This window comes from Pan paniscus, chromosome Y (assembly GCF_029289425.2).
Source record: "Pan paniscus chromosome Y, NHGRI_mPanPan1-v2.0_pri, whole genome shotgun sequence".
Taxonomy (NCBI): Eukaryota; Metazoa; Chordata; class Mammalia; order Primates; family Hominidae; genus Pan; species Pan paniscus.
In genome coordinates, this window is record NC_073273.2 from 46,855,939 (window position 1) to 46,872,110 (window position 16,172).

The 16,172-nt window shown below is 58.6% G+C and overlaps 1 protein-coding gene across 1 annotated transcript; it reads left to right on the forward strand.

The window, feature by feature from the left end:
* The first annotated feature begins 1,210 nt into the window (after positions 1-1,210).
* Positions 1,211-16,020, forward strand: LOC100969322 (putative GTP-binding protein 6). Its single transcript, XM_055106968.2, has 10 exons — positions 1,211-3,269; positions 4,709-4,846; positions 6,047-6,117; positions 6,326-6,456; positions 7,134-7,201; positions 8,428-8,586; positions 9,829-10,037; positions 12,647-12,795; positions 13,015-13,167; positions 15,556-16,020. Exons 1-10 carry the CDS (start codon positions 2,921-2,923, stop codon positions 15,677-15,679), a joined length of 1,551 nt encoding a protein of 516 aa, XP_054962943.1. The 5' UTR covers positions 1,211-2,920; the 3' UTR covers positions 15,680-16,020.
* The last annotated feature ends 152 nt before the right edge of the window (positions 16,021-16,172 follow it).

The following is a 16,172-nucleotide window of genomic DNA, read 5'->3' on the forward strand; positions in this document are numbered from 1 at the left end:
CAGCTCACTGCAATCCCCACCTCCCAGGTTCAAGCAATTCTCCTACCTCAGCCTCTGGAGTAGCTGGGACTACAGGTGTGTGCCACCACGCCCAGCTAATTTTTGCACATTTAGTAGAGTCAGTGTTTCTCCATGTCGGTCAGGCTGGTCTCGAACTCCTGACCTCAGGTGATCCACCCACCTCGGCCTCCCAAAGTGCTGGAATGACAGGCGTGAGCCACCGTGCCTGATCTCAGACACCTTTTGGTGCTTCTTTTTTGAGATGGGGTCTCTGTCACCCAGGCTGGAGCGCAGTGCTGCAATCTAAGCTCACTGCAGCCTCCACCTCCTGGGCTCAGGTGATCCTCCCACCTCAGCCTCCCGAGTAGCTGGGACCACAGGCACCCACCACAACGCCTGGCTATTTTTTTTTTTTTTTTTTTTTTGTAGATACAGGTTCTTACCATGTTGCCCATGCTGGTGTCAAACTCCTGGGCTCAAGCAATCTTCCCACCTCAGCGTCCCGAGTGGCTGGGACCACAGGCACCGACCACCACGCCAGACTAAAGTTTTTTTTTTGGGGGGGGGGGTAGAGAAGGGGTCTTACCATGTTGCCCAGGCTGGTATCAAACTCCTGGGCTCAAGCGATCTTCCCACCTCAGCCTCCCGACATGTAAACGGTGGCTACATTGCTGCACAATCCCCGCGGTCTCCCCCATTCTGTTTTACAACTACTCCCACATAAAGTAACGTAGAAAGGCGAGCCCCGTTATTCCCTTAGAAGGTAGACTGGAGCTTGCAGGACGCTGTAGGATAAACATTCAGAGGCCAACTGAGATAAAACGAAACACCCAGGTGATTTTAAGCTAATCAAGAGCCCCTTTCACGTGGGTGATTTTAAGCTAATCAAGAGCCCCTTTCACGTGGGTGATTTTAAACTAATCAAGAGCGTCTTTCACGCAGGTGATTTTAAACTATTCACGTTCTCCCTTCACAGAACTAAAAAGGGAGGTTAATTTACACAAACGCGCAGGCTACAGCCACCCGTCCTGCGTAGGGACTTAGGGCCAAAAATGCCACCTGTCACACCTCCAATCCAGGCGCTGCAGGGCTGTTAGGAGGGGAATCAGCAGCTGGGATACCCCGATCCTACAAGGAGGGGGGTTAGCAACCCCTCCTGAAATATCAAAAAGGCCACGGCTTCCTGCAGACGCTTAAGGAACATGCCAATCACAACCGATTTCCTGAAAAACGCAAGAAATCCTGGTGAGGGCTGGGGTTGCAGGACGCTCTGCACACCACGGGTAACAGTTTTGGGGGAGCTTCTCTGAGACCGGCTGCCTCTTACTGTCCCCTGGACCAGGGGGGCGCCGCTCTCATCCTCCTGGCATCTCCCAGCCCCCTGCCCCACTCAGAGCTCCACCGCGGGGGCTCCCGAGGCTGGACTCAGACCCGCTGGATCCCATCCAGGCCCCCAAGGCAGCAGTGGAGACCCTCAAGGCTGGACTCCAGCCCCTAATGTAGACTCAGGGACCCCTGGGATGGATGGGTTCGAACCCCCAAAGCTGACTTCAGGACCCTCAGAGCTGGACTCCACCCTCCAAGGCAGCATTCGGGACCCTCACGGCTGGACTCGAGGCCCACGGCAGACATGAAGACCCCTGGGAGGCGTCCGGGACCCCCAGAACTGGATTTGAGGCCCCCAGGCAGATGTGGGGGCCCCTGGGCGGTGGTCAGGACGCCTGGGGCTGGACCCAACCCCCAAGGCAGACGAGGAGAACCCCCGGGCGGCATCCGGGACCCCCAGGGCTGGACTCAAGCCCCCAAGGCTAGACTTGGGGACCCACCTGGGCGGCGACCAGGATCCCCAGAACAGGTCTCAAGCCCCAAAGGCAGACATGGGGGCTCCTCCGCGACGTCCGGGACCCCCAGGGCTGGACTCAAGCCCCCAAGGCTAGACACGGTGACTCCGGGGTGGCGTCCGAGACTCCCACGGGGGAACTCCAGTCTCCAAGGTAGACATGAGGACCCCCAGGCGGCATCGGGGACCCCCAGAGCGGGAATGGAGGCCCCAAGGCAGACGTGAGGACCCCCGGGCGGCATCAGGGAACCCCAGGGCTGGACTCGAGCCCCCAAAGCAGACATGGGGACCCCCTGGGTGGCGTCCGGGACCCTCAGAGCTGGACTCGAGCCCCCAGGGCAGACGTGGGGACTCCTGGGCGGCTTCCGGGGCCCCCACGGCGGCTCTCCAGGTTCCAGGGCAGACGTGGAGACCCCTGGGCGACGTCACGGACGCCCAGGGCGGGACTCGAGCCCCCAAGGCAGACGTAGGGACCCCTGGGCGCCGTTCTCGATCCCTGGGGCTGGAGTCAAGCCCCCGAGGCGGCGTTCCGGACCCTCGCAATCAGACTTGGACTCCACCCAGCGCGGAACGGGGTAGGACGGGAGCGACGACGAGGTGAGTGAAGGCAGCGCGGCCGCCGCCGCCGAGGCTCGGGATCCTGGCGCCTACCCGGCCGGCGGCTGCACCGGGGGATAGGTCGGCCAGGAGCCGCCCACGCCGAACAAGAAGCGGCCTGGCCCCGCCTCCCCCGCCCGCAGCGCGTGCCAATCACCAGCCCCTGATGCGGGGCGACCAATGAGGAGCACGCGCTACCGGGGCGCGGCGCTAGGGAGCCCGCCTCGGCCGCACGCCAATCACCAGCACGTGACAAGGGATGACCAATGAGGAGCACGCCCTATGCTGGGTAGAGGCGCTGGTGAGCACGCCCCAGCTGCACGCCAATCACTAGCACGTGACGCGGGATGACCAATGAGGAGCACGGCCTGTGCCGGGGAGAGGCGCTGGTGAGCCAGCCCCGGCCGCACGCCAATCACGAGCACGTGATGGGGAGCGGCCTGTGGGCAGCCCCCGCCCCAACGCTCAGCCTCCAGACGCGCCATGTGGGCTCTGCGGGCCGCCGTACGCCCGGGGCTGCGGCTCTCCCGCGTGGGCCGCGGCCGCTCGGCTCCGCGGGTAGCCGCGCCGTCCTGCCCCGCGCGCGCGCTCGCCGCTGTCGGCCGCAGGAGCCCCGGGAATCTGGAGGGGCCGTGGGGCGGAGGGCGGGGTCTGCGGGCGGACGGCGGCCGAAGCCGCACGGGAGACGACGAGGAGGAGCCGGAAGATGCGGACGAGAACGCCGAGGAGGAGCTGCTGCGGGGAGGGCCTCTGCTGCCGGCGGGGACCCAGCGCGTGTGTCTGGTTCACCCTGACGTCAAGTGGGGCCCGGGGAAGCCGCAGATGACTCGAGGTGACCGCGGCAGGGCTTTCGGGGGAGAAACAGGAGCTGGAGACCTGGGGGCGGGGCTCTGAGGGGAGGGGGCTCATAGGTGGAGATTCAGGGGCGGGGCTCTGAAGGGACGATCTCATAGGTGGAGATTCAGGGGCGGGGCTCTGAAGGGACGATCTCATAGGTGGAGATTCAGGGGCGGGGTTCTGTGGGGAGACTGTCATAGGTGGAGGCGCAAGGGCGGGGCTCTGCGGGAAGGATTTCAAAGGTGGAGATTCAGGGGCGGGACTCGGGAGACTCATAGGTGGCGACGCAAGGGCGGGGCTCTGGGGAGGCTCATAGGTAGAGATTCAGGGACGGGGCTCTGACCTGAGAATCTCATAGGTGGAGACCCAGAGCGGGGCTCTGAGGGGAAGAGCTCAGGTGGCGACGTAGGGGCGGGGCTTCAGGGGGCCAGGCTCTAAGGAGAGGATCTGATGGTTGGAGATGCCCCGGCGTGGCGCTGAGGGGCGGGGCTCTGAGGGGAAGAGCTTATGGATGGTGATGCGGGGGCGGGGCTCTGAAGGGAGGATCTCATAGGTGGAGGTGCATGGGCGGGGTTCGGGGGAGGAGCCCATGGGTGAAAGGGCGGGGCTTATGGGGAAGAGGGGAGGATGTCATCGGTGGAGGTGCGTGGGCGGGGCTTCGGGGGAGGGGCCTATGGGGTAAAAGCGCGGGGGCGGAGCTTATGGGGTGGGGTGGGGTGGGGTGGGGTGGGCTGGGCTGGGCTGGGCCGGGGCGGTTCTAGCCGATGGGACCTACGTTTCTCTTGCTCTGGGTTAGAGGTAGGCACGGTGTGCTTGAGGTCAGGGAAGGGAGGGCGTCCAGCGGACCAATCTGTGTCTAGTCCCCACCCCACCCCACCCCACCCCACCCCACCCCACCGCACGCCACCCCCACTCCCCCCAGGAGGAAATGCAAATGAATAGGTCGCTGTACGTGCCAGAGTCTCAAAAACGTTGATTTTTCCCTTGGAAGCTCCTGTAGTGGATGAGTGGTTTTTCTTTACGGGTGTTTTCCAAAATGGTCAATTCCTGGAACAGATGAAGCCCCAAACTGCTCAGAACAGCGCGCAGACCTCTTGCCTCTCTACTCCCCAAACCTGCCCGTGGTTCCTCAGTAATCCCTGAGCACCCGCAGCTCCCGGGTTCCCTGCTGCGCCCGCCTGGAGCCCAAATTCCATGTAAGGCAGGGTCGCCCTCGTGTCCCGCTGTGGCTCCGGCGTCCTTCCCCCGTCAGATTCCTACTTAGAGGCCCTGGGGGGACGGAGTCATATCGGGGGACAAACGGCGGCTCAAGGTGCCTTCTCCGGGGAGATTGTCTCAAGGGCAGGAGGAGGCCTCCCCGGGCAGGTGTGGACGGGGGCCCCGGGCCTACCCCGAAGGGAAGCATCTCTCACGGTGGCCCTTGTGTCCCCGCAGCCGAGTGGCAGGTGGCGGAGGCCACAGCGCTGGTGCACACGCTGGACGGCTGGTCCGTGGTGCAGACAATGGTCGTGTCCACCAAAACGCCGGACAGGAAGCTCATCTTTGGCAAAGGGAACTTTGAGCACCTGACAGGTGGGTCCGTCCAGACCTGCTCCTTCCCCAAACCTCCTTTCCTGTCCGCTGCTACAGAAAACATCCAACCGAGACATGCTGAAGTACGGGGGTCTTGCGGGGCCAGAGGGGAAGCGGCCTCTCGGATTGCCCAGGTAAGCTGGGAGCACACGCCAGTAGGAGTCGGAGGACGGTGAGGCTTTATCTGTGTCGAGATTCACACCAGGCCCTGGAGAGGCTTAAACTGGTAAAGATTAGGTCGGGGCAGTTTATAGAGTCCAACAAACAGGGTAGGCAGTGGACCGGCTGTAACCCCACCTGCCCCTGCAGGCCCCAGCCAAATCCTCCTTCTGGGTGCCCCCCCACCCCACCCCACCAGCAGTCTCTTAGGGTGGGGTCCAGCATGGGATCCTTGCGCTTCCCAGGTTTCTGACCATCCCGCTTACAGTAGAGTTAGGAAGACGCTACTCACTTGCCCAGGTGGGGGTCGGCTGCCCTGGGTCACCTGCCCAGGTGGGGGTCAGCTTTCCTGCCTGACTCAGATGCATCTCACCCCTGCTGGGATGTCTTCACCCTGTGTGTGTATGTGTATCTGTGTGTGTGTGTGTGTCCCCAATGGGATGTGTCCACGGTGCATGTGTGTCTGTGTCCCTGTCGGGATGTGTTACACTGTGTTTGTGTCTGTGTGCGTGAGTTCCACCAGCTGTGTTCTCCGTGCATGTGTGTCTGTCCCTGTCAGGATGTGTTACTGTGTGTGTCTCTGTGTGTGTGTGTCTCTGTGTGTGTGTCTGCATATGTCTGTCTGTGTCTGTCCCTGTTGGGATGTGTTTACTGAGTGTGTCTGTGTGTGTGTCTGTGTGTCTGTGTCTGTCCCTGTCGGGATGTGTTTACTGTGTGTGTGTGTCTCTGTGTGTCTGCACGTGTGTGTGTCTGTGTCCCTGTTGGAATGTGTTTACTGTGTGTGTGTCTGCGTGTGTATGTGTTTGTGTCCCTGTCGGGATGTGTTCGCCGTATGCATGTCTATGTCTGTGAGACACACACCCCTAGAGACACACCCCCTCCCACGCTGACTTCCTGGATCCCGGGTCTCGTGCTCAGGAAGTCAGGGACGCCTGTGAACTGAGCTCTCCGCGGTGCATCCCACAAAGGGTATCGTGGGCTCATCCCACAGTCCACGGGACTGGACGGCCAGCCTCTGACGGGACCCCCTCTTTCTATTAGAAAAGATCCGAGGGTCTCCAGACATCACGTGCGTCTTCCTGAACGTGGAGAGGATGGCTGCCCCGACCAAGGTACCACAGGATGTGGCTTGCTGTGTTTGTCCCCGCACTCCACGCGATGAAGGAGGGGACGCCACGGCGTCCGGCCAGGCGGGGTACAGATGGGGACAGATGGGGACACGGTGGGGTTAAGGCATTAGAGATGTCCTCCTTCCTGTCACCTTGGCCACCAGGGCCCAGCCTTCCCCCGTGGCTTCTCAGTTGCTCTCTCCTTTTGCAGAAAGAACTAGAAGCCGCCTGGGGCGTGGAGGTGTTTGACCGCTTCACGGTTGTCCTGCACATCTTCCGCTGCAACGCCCGCACGAAGGAGGCCCGGCTTCAGGTGGCCCTGGCGGAGATCCCGCTGCACAGGTATCGTGGGGCCCCGGGGCCGCGCCAAGCGTCACGCCCACTCCCGGAACCCCTCCGTTCTGTAGTCACCTGTAGGGCGTTCTGGGGGTGCGTGAGGAAGAAAAGCACCATGGGGGCCGGGCACGGTGGCTCACGCCTGTCATCCCAGCACTTTGGGAGGCCGAGGTGGGCGGATCACGAGGTCAGGAGATCAAGACCATCCTGGCCAACATGGTGAAACCCCGTCTCTACTAAAAATACAAGAAAAACATTAGCCAGGCGTGGTGGCGGGCGCCTGTAATCCCAACTACTCGGGAGGCTGAGGCACGAGAATGGCGTGAACCCCAGAGGTGGAGCTTGCAGTGAGCTGAGATTGTGCCATTACACTCCAGCCTGGGTGACAGAGCGAGACTCCGTCTTAAAAAAAAAAAAAAAAAGAAAAGAAAAGCACCGTGTGGGCTCTCTCTCCGGGGCCCGTTGCCCCCACTGCCTGCCCCCGGCTCCCCACTAGGCAGGTCCCCTCGGCCCGGGACACGCGTCACTCACAGTGTCTGAGCTACACACGGAGCGGGGCCGCAACAGCAGCTCCTCCCTTCGGCCCAGAGGCCCAGCTCAGTGCCCCCTTCACCTTCACCTCGACCTCTGCCGGGAGGGAGACAGCGTCCGCAGAGACCGAGCCACTCCCGTTCCCACACCAGGTCGAACTTGAAAAGGGACGTCGCCCACCTGTACCGAGGAGTCGGCTCGCGCTACATCATGGGGTCAGGTAACTCGGGCCGGGCGCGGCGTCCCAGGGGGTCCTCGGAATGCGGTTGTCAGCGGCAGCCACCCTTCCTCAGCGCTGGAAGATTCCAACAGGGTGGGGTCCAGCTGGGGTCTCCGTCTCCTGGTAGCATTTGAGGACATAGGAGACCCTCAGCCCTGGAAGATTCCAACAGGGTGGGGGCTGGCTGGGGGCTCCGTCTGGTAGCATTTGAGGAGATAGGAGATGGTGGTGGTTTTTGGAGGTTTTTCCTAAATCAGTAGCCACAAACTGGGGATTTAAACAGCACAGATCTATGCTCTCCCCTCCTGGACACGAAAACTCTGAGATCAAGGTGAGGACAGGGCTGTGCTCCCTCCAGGGGCTCCTTCTGCCTCTCCCAGCTCCTGGGGGCTGCAGGCATCCCTGGGCTTATGGCCGCATCACTCCAGTCTCTGCCTCCGTCTCCACGTGGCCTTCTCCTCTGTGTCTGTGTCTCCTCTTCTGTCTCTTACAAGGACACATGTCATTGCATTTATGGCCCGCCCTAATCCAGAATCATCGCATCTCTAGATACTTCACTTATGACAAACACCCTATTTTCAAATAAGGTCCCATTGACCAGTTCTGGGAATTAGGATGTGGACAGATCTTTTAGGAGGACTACAGTTCAATCCACTACACTTGTATCCACTTCCCTCTGGAGGCTCTAGGGCAGGGTCCTTCCTGCCTCTCACAGCTCCTGGGGGCTCCAGGCGTCCCAGGCTTGTGGCCTCGTCACTCCAGTCTCTGCTTCTTAGAAGGACACAAGTCGTTGCCTCAGGGCCCACCCTAACTTAGGGTGATATCTCGAGACCCTACAAAGACCATATTTCCAAATCAGGTCCCATTCCCAGGTTCTGGGACTTCGGATGTGAAAGGGGCCCCTCTGCGCCCGCTCACGATGACGTCCCGGGCCGTGTCCCGCTCGGAGGCCTCCGTAGTGATCTGGCCTTTACTCTCTCCCCGAGTCACGGGAAGCCCACGTTGACCTCACGGGGTGGACACCCGGAGGCGAGATCCCGTTCCACTGAGCAGAGCCCTTTCTCATGGAACAGGACGTGTCGGGGCCACTGCTGGGGAAAGCAGCCGGGCCCCCCGATGCTGGAGCGGGAGCAGGCCCCAGGCCCCCGCAGCCCCTCCGCGGCACCGCCCGCTCTCGTGCCTTTCCCGGTGTGGCTCACCGCCTTACCATCTCGGGTGTTTTTTAGGAGAATCCTTCATGCAGCTGCAGCAGCGTCTCCTGAGAGAGAAGGAGGCCAAGATCAGGAAGGCCCTGGACAGGCTTCGCAAGAAGAGGCACCTGCTCCGCCGGCAGCGGACGAGGCGGGAGTTCCCCATGATCTCCGTGGTGGGGTACACCAACTGCGGTGAGCACGCGCCCGGGGGGAGGGGCCTTCCGCGGTCTCCGTGTGGGGTACACCGGTGAGGACTCGCCCGGGGAGGGGAGGGGGTCCCCGTCATCTCAGCGGTGCCGTACGATAGCTGCGGTGAGCACATGCCCAGGAGAGGGAGTTCCCATGGTCGCCGTGTGGGGTACACCAGCTGCTGTGAGAGCTCACCCAGGAGACGGGTTTCCTGTGGTCTCTGTGTGGGGTACAGCAGCCATGGTGAGGATGTCATCTACCCCATCCTCCCATCCAGAGCTTTACCACCCTGTCTATACCACAACCTCCCCTCCATCCACACCATCCTCCTGTCTAGACCATCCCCACTGCCCCAGCTATACCACCACCCCGTCTACACAATCCACCCATCTACACCATCACCTCTCCTCTGTCTACACCATCCTCCTGTCTACACAAGCACCACTGCCCCATCTATACCACCACCCCGTCTATACAATCCACCCATCTGTCTACACCATCGCCTCTCCTCTGTCTACACCATCCTCCTGTCTACACCACCACCACTGCCCCATCTATACCACCACCCCGTCTACACAATCCACCCATCTACACCATCGCCTCTCCTCTGTCTACACCATCCTCCTGTCTACACCAGCACCACTGCCCCATCTATACCACCACCCCGTCTACACAATCCACCCATCTACACCATCACCTCTCCTCTGTCTACACCATCCTCCTGTCTACACCAGCACCACTGCCCCATCTATACCACCACCCCGTCTACACAATCCACCCATCTACACCATCGCCTCTCCTCTGTCTACACCATCCTTCTGTCAACACCGGCACCACTGCCGTATCTATATCCACCCATCTACACCATCACCTCCCCTGTGTCTACACCATCCTCCCATCCACACCAGCACCACCACCCCATCTACACCATCCCACCGTCTACACCATTGCCAAATCTACACAGACGACCTCACTCCCATCCACGCCTTCACACGCACACCCGTCTACACCACCATCTCCCCCGTGTCCGCACGGCGGCCCCGCTCCATCGGCCCGAGAACAGCGACGGTGGCTTTGTCCCACGCGTCGTGTCTGGCCCGGGGTGCCCGAGGAGCTCAGGGACCGTGTAGCCCGGGGTGCGGCCCCCCAGAGGGTGCTGTGGTCTCCATTTGGAGGGCCTGGCTGCGGCGCTAGGAGTTGGGACGCAAGGGTCTCTGCAGCGCCCTGACCTCCACGCCCTCCTAGGAAAGACCACGCTGATCAAGGCGCTGACGGGCGATGCCGCCATCCAGCCGCGGGACCAGCTGTTTGCCACGCTGGACGTCACGGCCCACGCGGGCACGCTGCCCTCACGCATGACCGTCCTGTACGTGGACACCATCGGCTTCCTCTCCCAGCTGCCGCACGGCCTCATCGAGTCCTTCTCCGCCACCCTGGAAGACGTGGCCCACTCGGTGAGCGTGGGACGGCCGGGGATCGGGTGCTCGGACACCCACTCGGCACGGGGGCCGGGCGCTCGGACACACACAAAGCCAGGGGCTGGGCCCTCAGACACCCACACAACTCAGGGCCGGAACAACAACTGCCTCCTGGGGCTCAGACTTAGTGTCCCCCAAGCCTACCACGTCCCCGGGCGAGAGGCTGAGCGGTTGCCCCAGCCTCACCAACACTCAGGGCCGTGTTCTTGCCGCCGTGAGCCCGTGTAGAAATAGGAAGTCGGCCGTCAGTCCTCTCCCGGCTTATGTGCCTGAACACATAAGCGTGTTCCCGGGTGCACCTGCTCCACGTCACAGACCCCTGACAGTGAGAGTGACCGTTCGTGTCACAGACGTGCGGGCAGCGGCGGACACAGCACGGTGATGCCTGAGGATCGATGAACACCGAGACCCTGGAAACACCTGTGGGGTCCTGAGGCTGTCACTGCAAAAGGGGCCACAAATGGGGGCCAGAAACCACAGGAACCAACTCTACCACAGTTCCAGAAAGCGGGAGCTCACCACAGACTCTAGGGGAGGGTCCTTCCTGCCTCTCCCAGCTCCTGGGGGCTCCAGGCATCCCTGGGCTTGAGGCCGCATCACTCCAGTCTCTGCCTCTGTCTGTGGCCTTCTTCTCTGTGTCTGTGTCTCCTCTTCTGTCTCTTAGAAGGACAGTAGTCATTAGATTTATGGTGCACCCTAATCTAGGATGATCTCATTTCCAGATCTTCCAGTTAATCACTTCTGCAGAGACCCTGTTTCCAAATATTGTCCCATTCACAGGTTCCAGATGATCAATACATGGACAGGTCTTTTGTTGGGGGGGCCACAGTTCAGTTCACTTCAGTTGGATCCAGTTCCTTCTGAAGATTCTAGGGGAGGGTCCTTCCTGCCTCTCCCAGCTCCTGGGGGCTCCAGGCGTCCCTGGGCTTGAAGCCGCATCACTCCAGTCTCTGCCTCCGTCTCCACGTGGCCTTCTCTGTGTCTGTGTCTCCTAGGACACCTGTCATTGCATTTAGGGGCCACCTAGATAAATCCAGGGTAACCTCATCTTAACTCCATCTGCAAAAACTCCATTTCCAAGCAAGGTCCCCTTCTCTTCTGTGTCTGCCCCACATCTCTCTGTCATAAACATACCGGTCGGTCGTTGGATTTAAGGCCCACACTGCTCCACCGCGACCTCATCTTCACCAGCTGCGTCCGCAGAGATCTTAATTCTGGGTAGGGTCCCACTCTGAGGCTGCTGGTGGATGTGGATTTGCGGGCGGGGTGCTGTTCGGCTCCGGAACTGCCCCCGGCCCTAGGGTGCTGAGTGAGCTGCACACTCTGTCCGTACCGTAGACTTTCCAAGTGCATGAAGAGCACGGGGAAATATTGTCAAGCAACAAGGCAGGAAAACAAGGTGTGAGATTGTCACATTCAGGCTACAGCTTGGTTTTTTGCCCTGAGGGAGAAGCAGCAAATGTCCCAAAGAACGGACGCGGCTGCCACCTCCTTGAGGAGATGGGACTGAACCCCGCCCGGAGCCTGGACTCCGCCTTTGACTCCTCTCGACAATAAATTATGGACCGGGTGCGGTGGCTCACGCCTGCAATCCCAGCACTTTGGGAGATTGAGGCGGGTGGATCACTTCAGGTCAGGAGATCGAGACCACGGCGAAATCCCGTCTCTACTAAAAATATAAAAAATTAGCCAGGCGTGGTGGCGGGTGTCTGTAGTCCCAGCTACTCAGAGAGGCTGAGGCAGGAGAATGGCTGAACCCGGGAGGCGGAGTTTGCAGTGAGCTGAGATCACACCACTGCACTCCAGCCTGGGTGACAGAGCGAGACTCGTCTCAAAAAAAAAAAAAAAGTCTAAAACTTTCCTGGGATGAAATTATTTTTTTTGTTTTTACTTTTCTTCTTTAGAGACAGGGTCTCGCTCTGTCACCCAGACTGAACTGCAGTGGTGTGATCTCGGCTCACTGCAGCCTCGACCTCCTGGGCTCGAGTGATCCTCCCACCTCAGCCTCCTGAGTAGCTGGGACCACAGACACGCACAACCAGGCCGTGGCTAATTTTTGTACTTTCTGTAGAAACGGTCTCACTCTCTTGCCCAGGCTGGTCTCAAACTTCTGGGCTCAAGCCACCTCCCAAAGTGCCTGAGTTACAGGAAAAATATTATTTGTATTAAGTGCATCCAAACAAACAAAAAGTAGACGTGGATACCCCGGTAGTATAAGTCGGAGAATTACACACGGCTTTTTTTTTTCCCTGTGTTTTTCAAATTTTGTGTAAGGAGCCTGCCTGTAAGATTTTTTTTGAACGTGAGAAAAAAAGCATCCTTTCAAGAGGAAATAATTCCGCTGTTAAAAAACATTTCACAGGAGGATGAAGCCGCCCTAAAGCTTTGAATGAAGACCCCCTGGGTGGGTGGGTGGTGGTTGGGTGCTCATATATGGCACCCCCTTGCGTGTGGGTCTGGGGGTGCCTGTGGCTTGGAAGGTTGGGTAAGTGCAGCCGGGTGGAGCCCCTCTCCTGGGCCTGTCTGCAAGCTTGGGGTCGGGGACCAGAGGCTCCGCAGCTCTGACCCCACGGCCCGGCCCACAGGATCTCATCCTGCACGTGAGGGACGTCAGCCACCCCGAGGCGGAGCTCCAGAAATGCAGCGTTCTGTCCACGCTGCGTGGCCTGCAGCTGCCCGCCCCGCTCCTGGACTCCATGGTGGAGGTTCACAACAAGGTGGACCTCGTGCCCGGGTGAGTCCGGCCCTGGGGTCCGCAAGCGTCTCCTTCCCCTGCACGCGCTGGAGCCGGGTGGGGAGATGCCCCGTCTCCTTGTGTGAACCGCAGCGGTGGCAGCCAGGACACAGGGAGTGGCCCCAGACTGTGCCCCGTGGGCAGTGGACTCCTGGGGACCCTGATTTCGTCCGGCCGCCCCGACGCTGAGCGGGGCCTGTGACATCCCCACCCTTGCAGGTACAGCCCCACGGAACCGAACGTCGTGCCCGTGTCTGCCCTGCGGGGCCACGGGCTCCAGGAGCTGAAAGCTGAGCTCGATGCGGCGGTTTTGAAGGCGACGGGGAGACAGATCCTCACTCTCCGTGTGAGGCTCGCAGGGGCGCAGCTCAGGTGAGCGGCCTGCAGGGGCAGGAGACGGGATGGTGCTCTGGATGCCTGTCTCTGGCTCTGAAACGGGCTCTTCGTGGGTGCAGAAGGAGCTGTGAGATCCCCGAGAGCTTTAGGATGTACAGACGAGATGAATGGGTTTGCATCAAATGTATATTTGTGACTGTGCATACAAGAGGTGCCTAATCTGCGCTTGAGAGTCAAAATGTACATTTCTGACTGTGCATACAACAGATGCCTAATCTGTGCTGACACTCAAAATGTACATTTCTGACTGTGGATACAACAGGTGCCTAATTATGCTGACGGTGAAAATGTACATTTCTGACCATACAACAGGTGCCTAATCTGTGCTTGACAGCCAAAATGTACATTTCTGTGCATACAACAGGTGCCTAATCTGCACTGACAGTCAAAATGTACATTTCTGACTGTGCATACAACAGGTGCCTAATCTGTGCTGACAGTCAAAATGTACATTTCTGACTGTGCATACAACAGGTGCCTAATCTGTGCTGACACTCAAAATGTACATTTCTGACTGTGGGTATAACAGGTGCCTAATTATGCTGACAGTGAAAATGTACATTTCTGACCATACAACAAGTGCCTAATCTGTGCTTAACAGCCAAAATGTACATTTCTGTGCATACAACAGGTGCCTAATCTGCACTGACAGTCAAAATGTACATTTCTGACTGTGGATACAACAGGTGCCTAATCTGTGCTGACAGTCAAGGGGTACATTTCTGACTGTCCATACAACAGGTGCCTAATCTGTGCTGACAGTCACTGTACATTTCTGACTGCATACAACAGGTGCCTAATCTGTGCTGACACTCAAAATGTACATTTCTGACTGCATACAATAGGTGCCTAATCTGCGCTGACAGTCAAAATACATTTCTGATTGTGCATACAACAGGTGCCTAATCTGTGCTTGACAGTCAAAATGTACATTTCTGACTGCGTACAACAGGTGCCTAATCTGCGCTGACAGTCAAAATGTACATTTCTGACTGTGCATACAACAGGTGCCTAATCTGCGCCGACAGTGAAAATGTACATTTCTGACTGTGCATATAACAGGTGCCTAATCTGTGCTGACAGTCAAAATGTACATTTCTGAGTTTGCATACAATAGGTGCCTAATCTGCGCTGACAGTGAAAATGTACATTTCTGACTGTGCATATAACAGGTGCCTAATCTGTGCTGACAGTCAAAATGTACATTTCTGACTGTGCATACAACAGGTGCCTAATCTGTGCTGACAGTCAAAATACATTTCTGACTGCATACAACAGGTGCCTAATCTGTGCTTGACAGTCAAAATACATTTCTGACTGTGGATACAACAGGTGCCTAATCTGTGCTGACACTCAAAATGTACATTTCTGACTGCATACAGCAGGTGCCTAATCTGCGCTGACAGTCAAAATGTACATTTCTGACTGCATACAACAGGTGCCTAATCGGTGCTGCCAGGCAAGGGGTACAGGTCTCCCTACCAATAAGAAAGCAAGCTCCAGCTGGATGCCGTGGCACAGGCCTGTAACCCCAAGACTTTGGGAGGCCGAGGCAGGAGGATTGCTTGAGCTGAGAGGAGTTTGAGGCCAGGCTGGGCAACATAGTGAGACCCCATCTCTACAAAGAATAAAAAATTACCACCCCAGGTGGGGTGGCTCACACCTGTAATCCCAACACGTTGGGAGGCCGAGGTGGGCGGACCACAAGGTCAGGAGATCGAGACCAGCCTGGCTAACACGGTGAAACCCCGTCTCTAATAAAAATACAAAAAATTAGCCGGGCGCGGTGGTGGGCACCTGTAGTCCCAGCTACTCGGGAGGCTAAGGCCGGAGAATTGCTGGAACCCAGGAGGCCGATGTTGCAGTGAGCCAAGATCGCGCCACTGCACCCCAGCCTGGCGACAGAGCGAGACTGTCTCAAAAAAAAAAAATAATAATAAAAAGCCGGGCGCGGTGGCTCACGCCTGTCATCCCAGCACTTTGGGAGGCCGAGGCGGGTGGATCACGAGGTCAGGAGATTGAGACCCATCCTGGCTAACACGGTGAAACCCGGTCTCTACTAAAAACACAAAAAATTAGCCAGGTGTGGTGGCGGGCACCTGTAGTCCCAGCTACTCGGGAGGCTGAGGCAGGAGAATCGCTTGAACCCGGGAGGTGGAGCTTGCAGTGAGCTGAGATCGCGCCACTGCACTCCAGCCTGGGCGACAGAGCGAGACTCCGTCTCAAAAAAAAAAAAACAAAAGGAAACAGGACGGTCTGATGAATTGTTTGAGCTAAGCTCTTTTTAGCGTAATTATTTATCATGAAACTAACCAAATACTTACGGGTTCTGCTTGTCTCCATACAACGCGCATCTGTGCCCAGCTGGCTGTATAAGGAGGCCACAGTTCAGGAGGTGGACGTGATCCCTGAGGACGGGGCGGCCGACGTGAGGGTCATCATCAGCAACTCAGCCTACGGCAAATTCCGGAAGCTCTTTCCAGGATGAACAGACGCCCACAAAGGCCTGCAGAGTGGGGGCATTGCTGCCTGGGGAGCTGAGGCGTTACCGCTGTGTTGGGGGCAGCTTGGTGTCAGGTGCAGCTTGGTGTCAGGTGCAGCAGGGTCCTCCTTGTCTGGTTCTGCACCCGTCTCGCTCCCAGCCATTTGCTGGGATGACCGTGCAGGCGGGTGACATGGCCGCACCTGCCCCAAAGCGGGCCGCCCGAGCGTCCACTCCAAGCCTGAGCATCCGCACAATTCCAGTGGGCCCTCGGTGCCTGCTGTGAACTGCTTTCCCTCGGAATGTTTCCGTAACGGGACATTAAACCTTTGTTTTTACCTCCGTGAGCAGCATTTCCAGTTCCTCCTGCACCTGCCGTGAGCCGTGGCCCTGGTGGGCACCGACGGCCCCTCCGCCCGGCTGTCTGTGTTCACAGATGGTCTCGGTTCCCATGGTGGTGTCGGGAAAATGACGAAAAATCAGGTTTCCCGGCAGCACA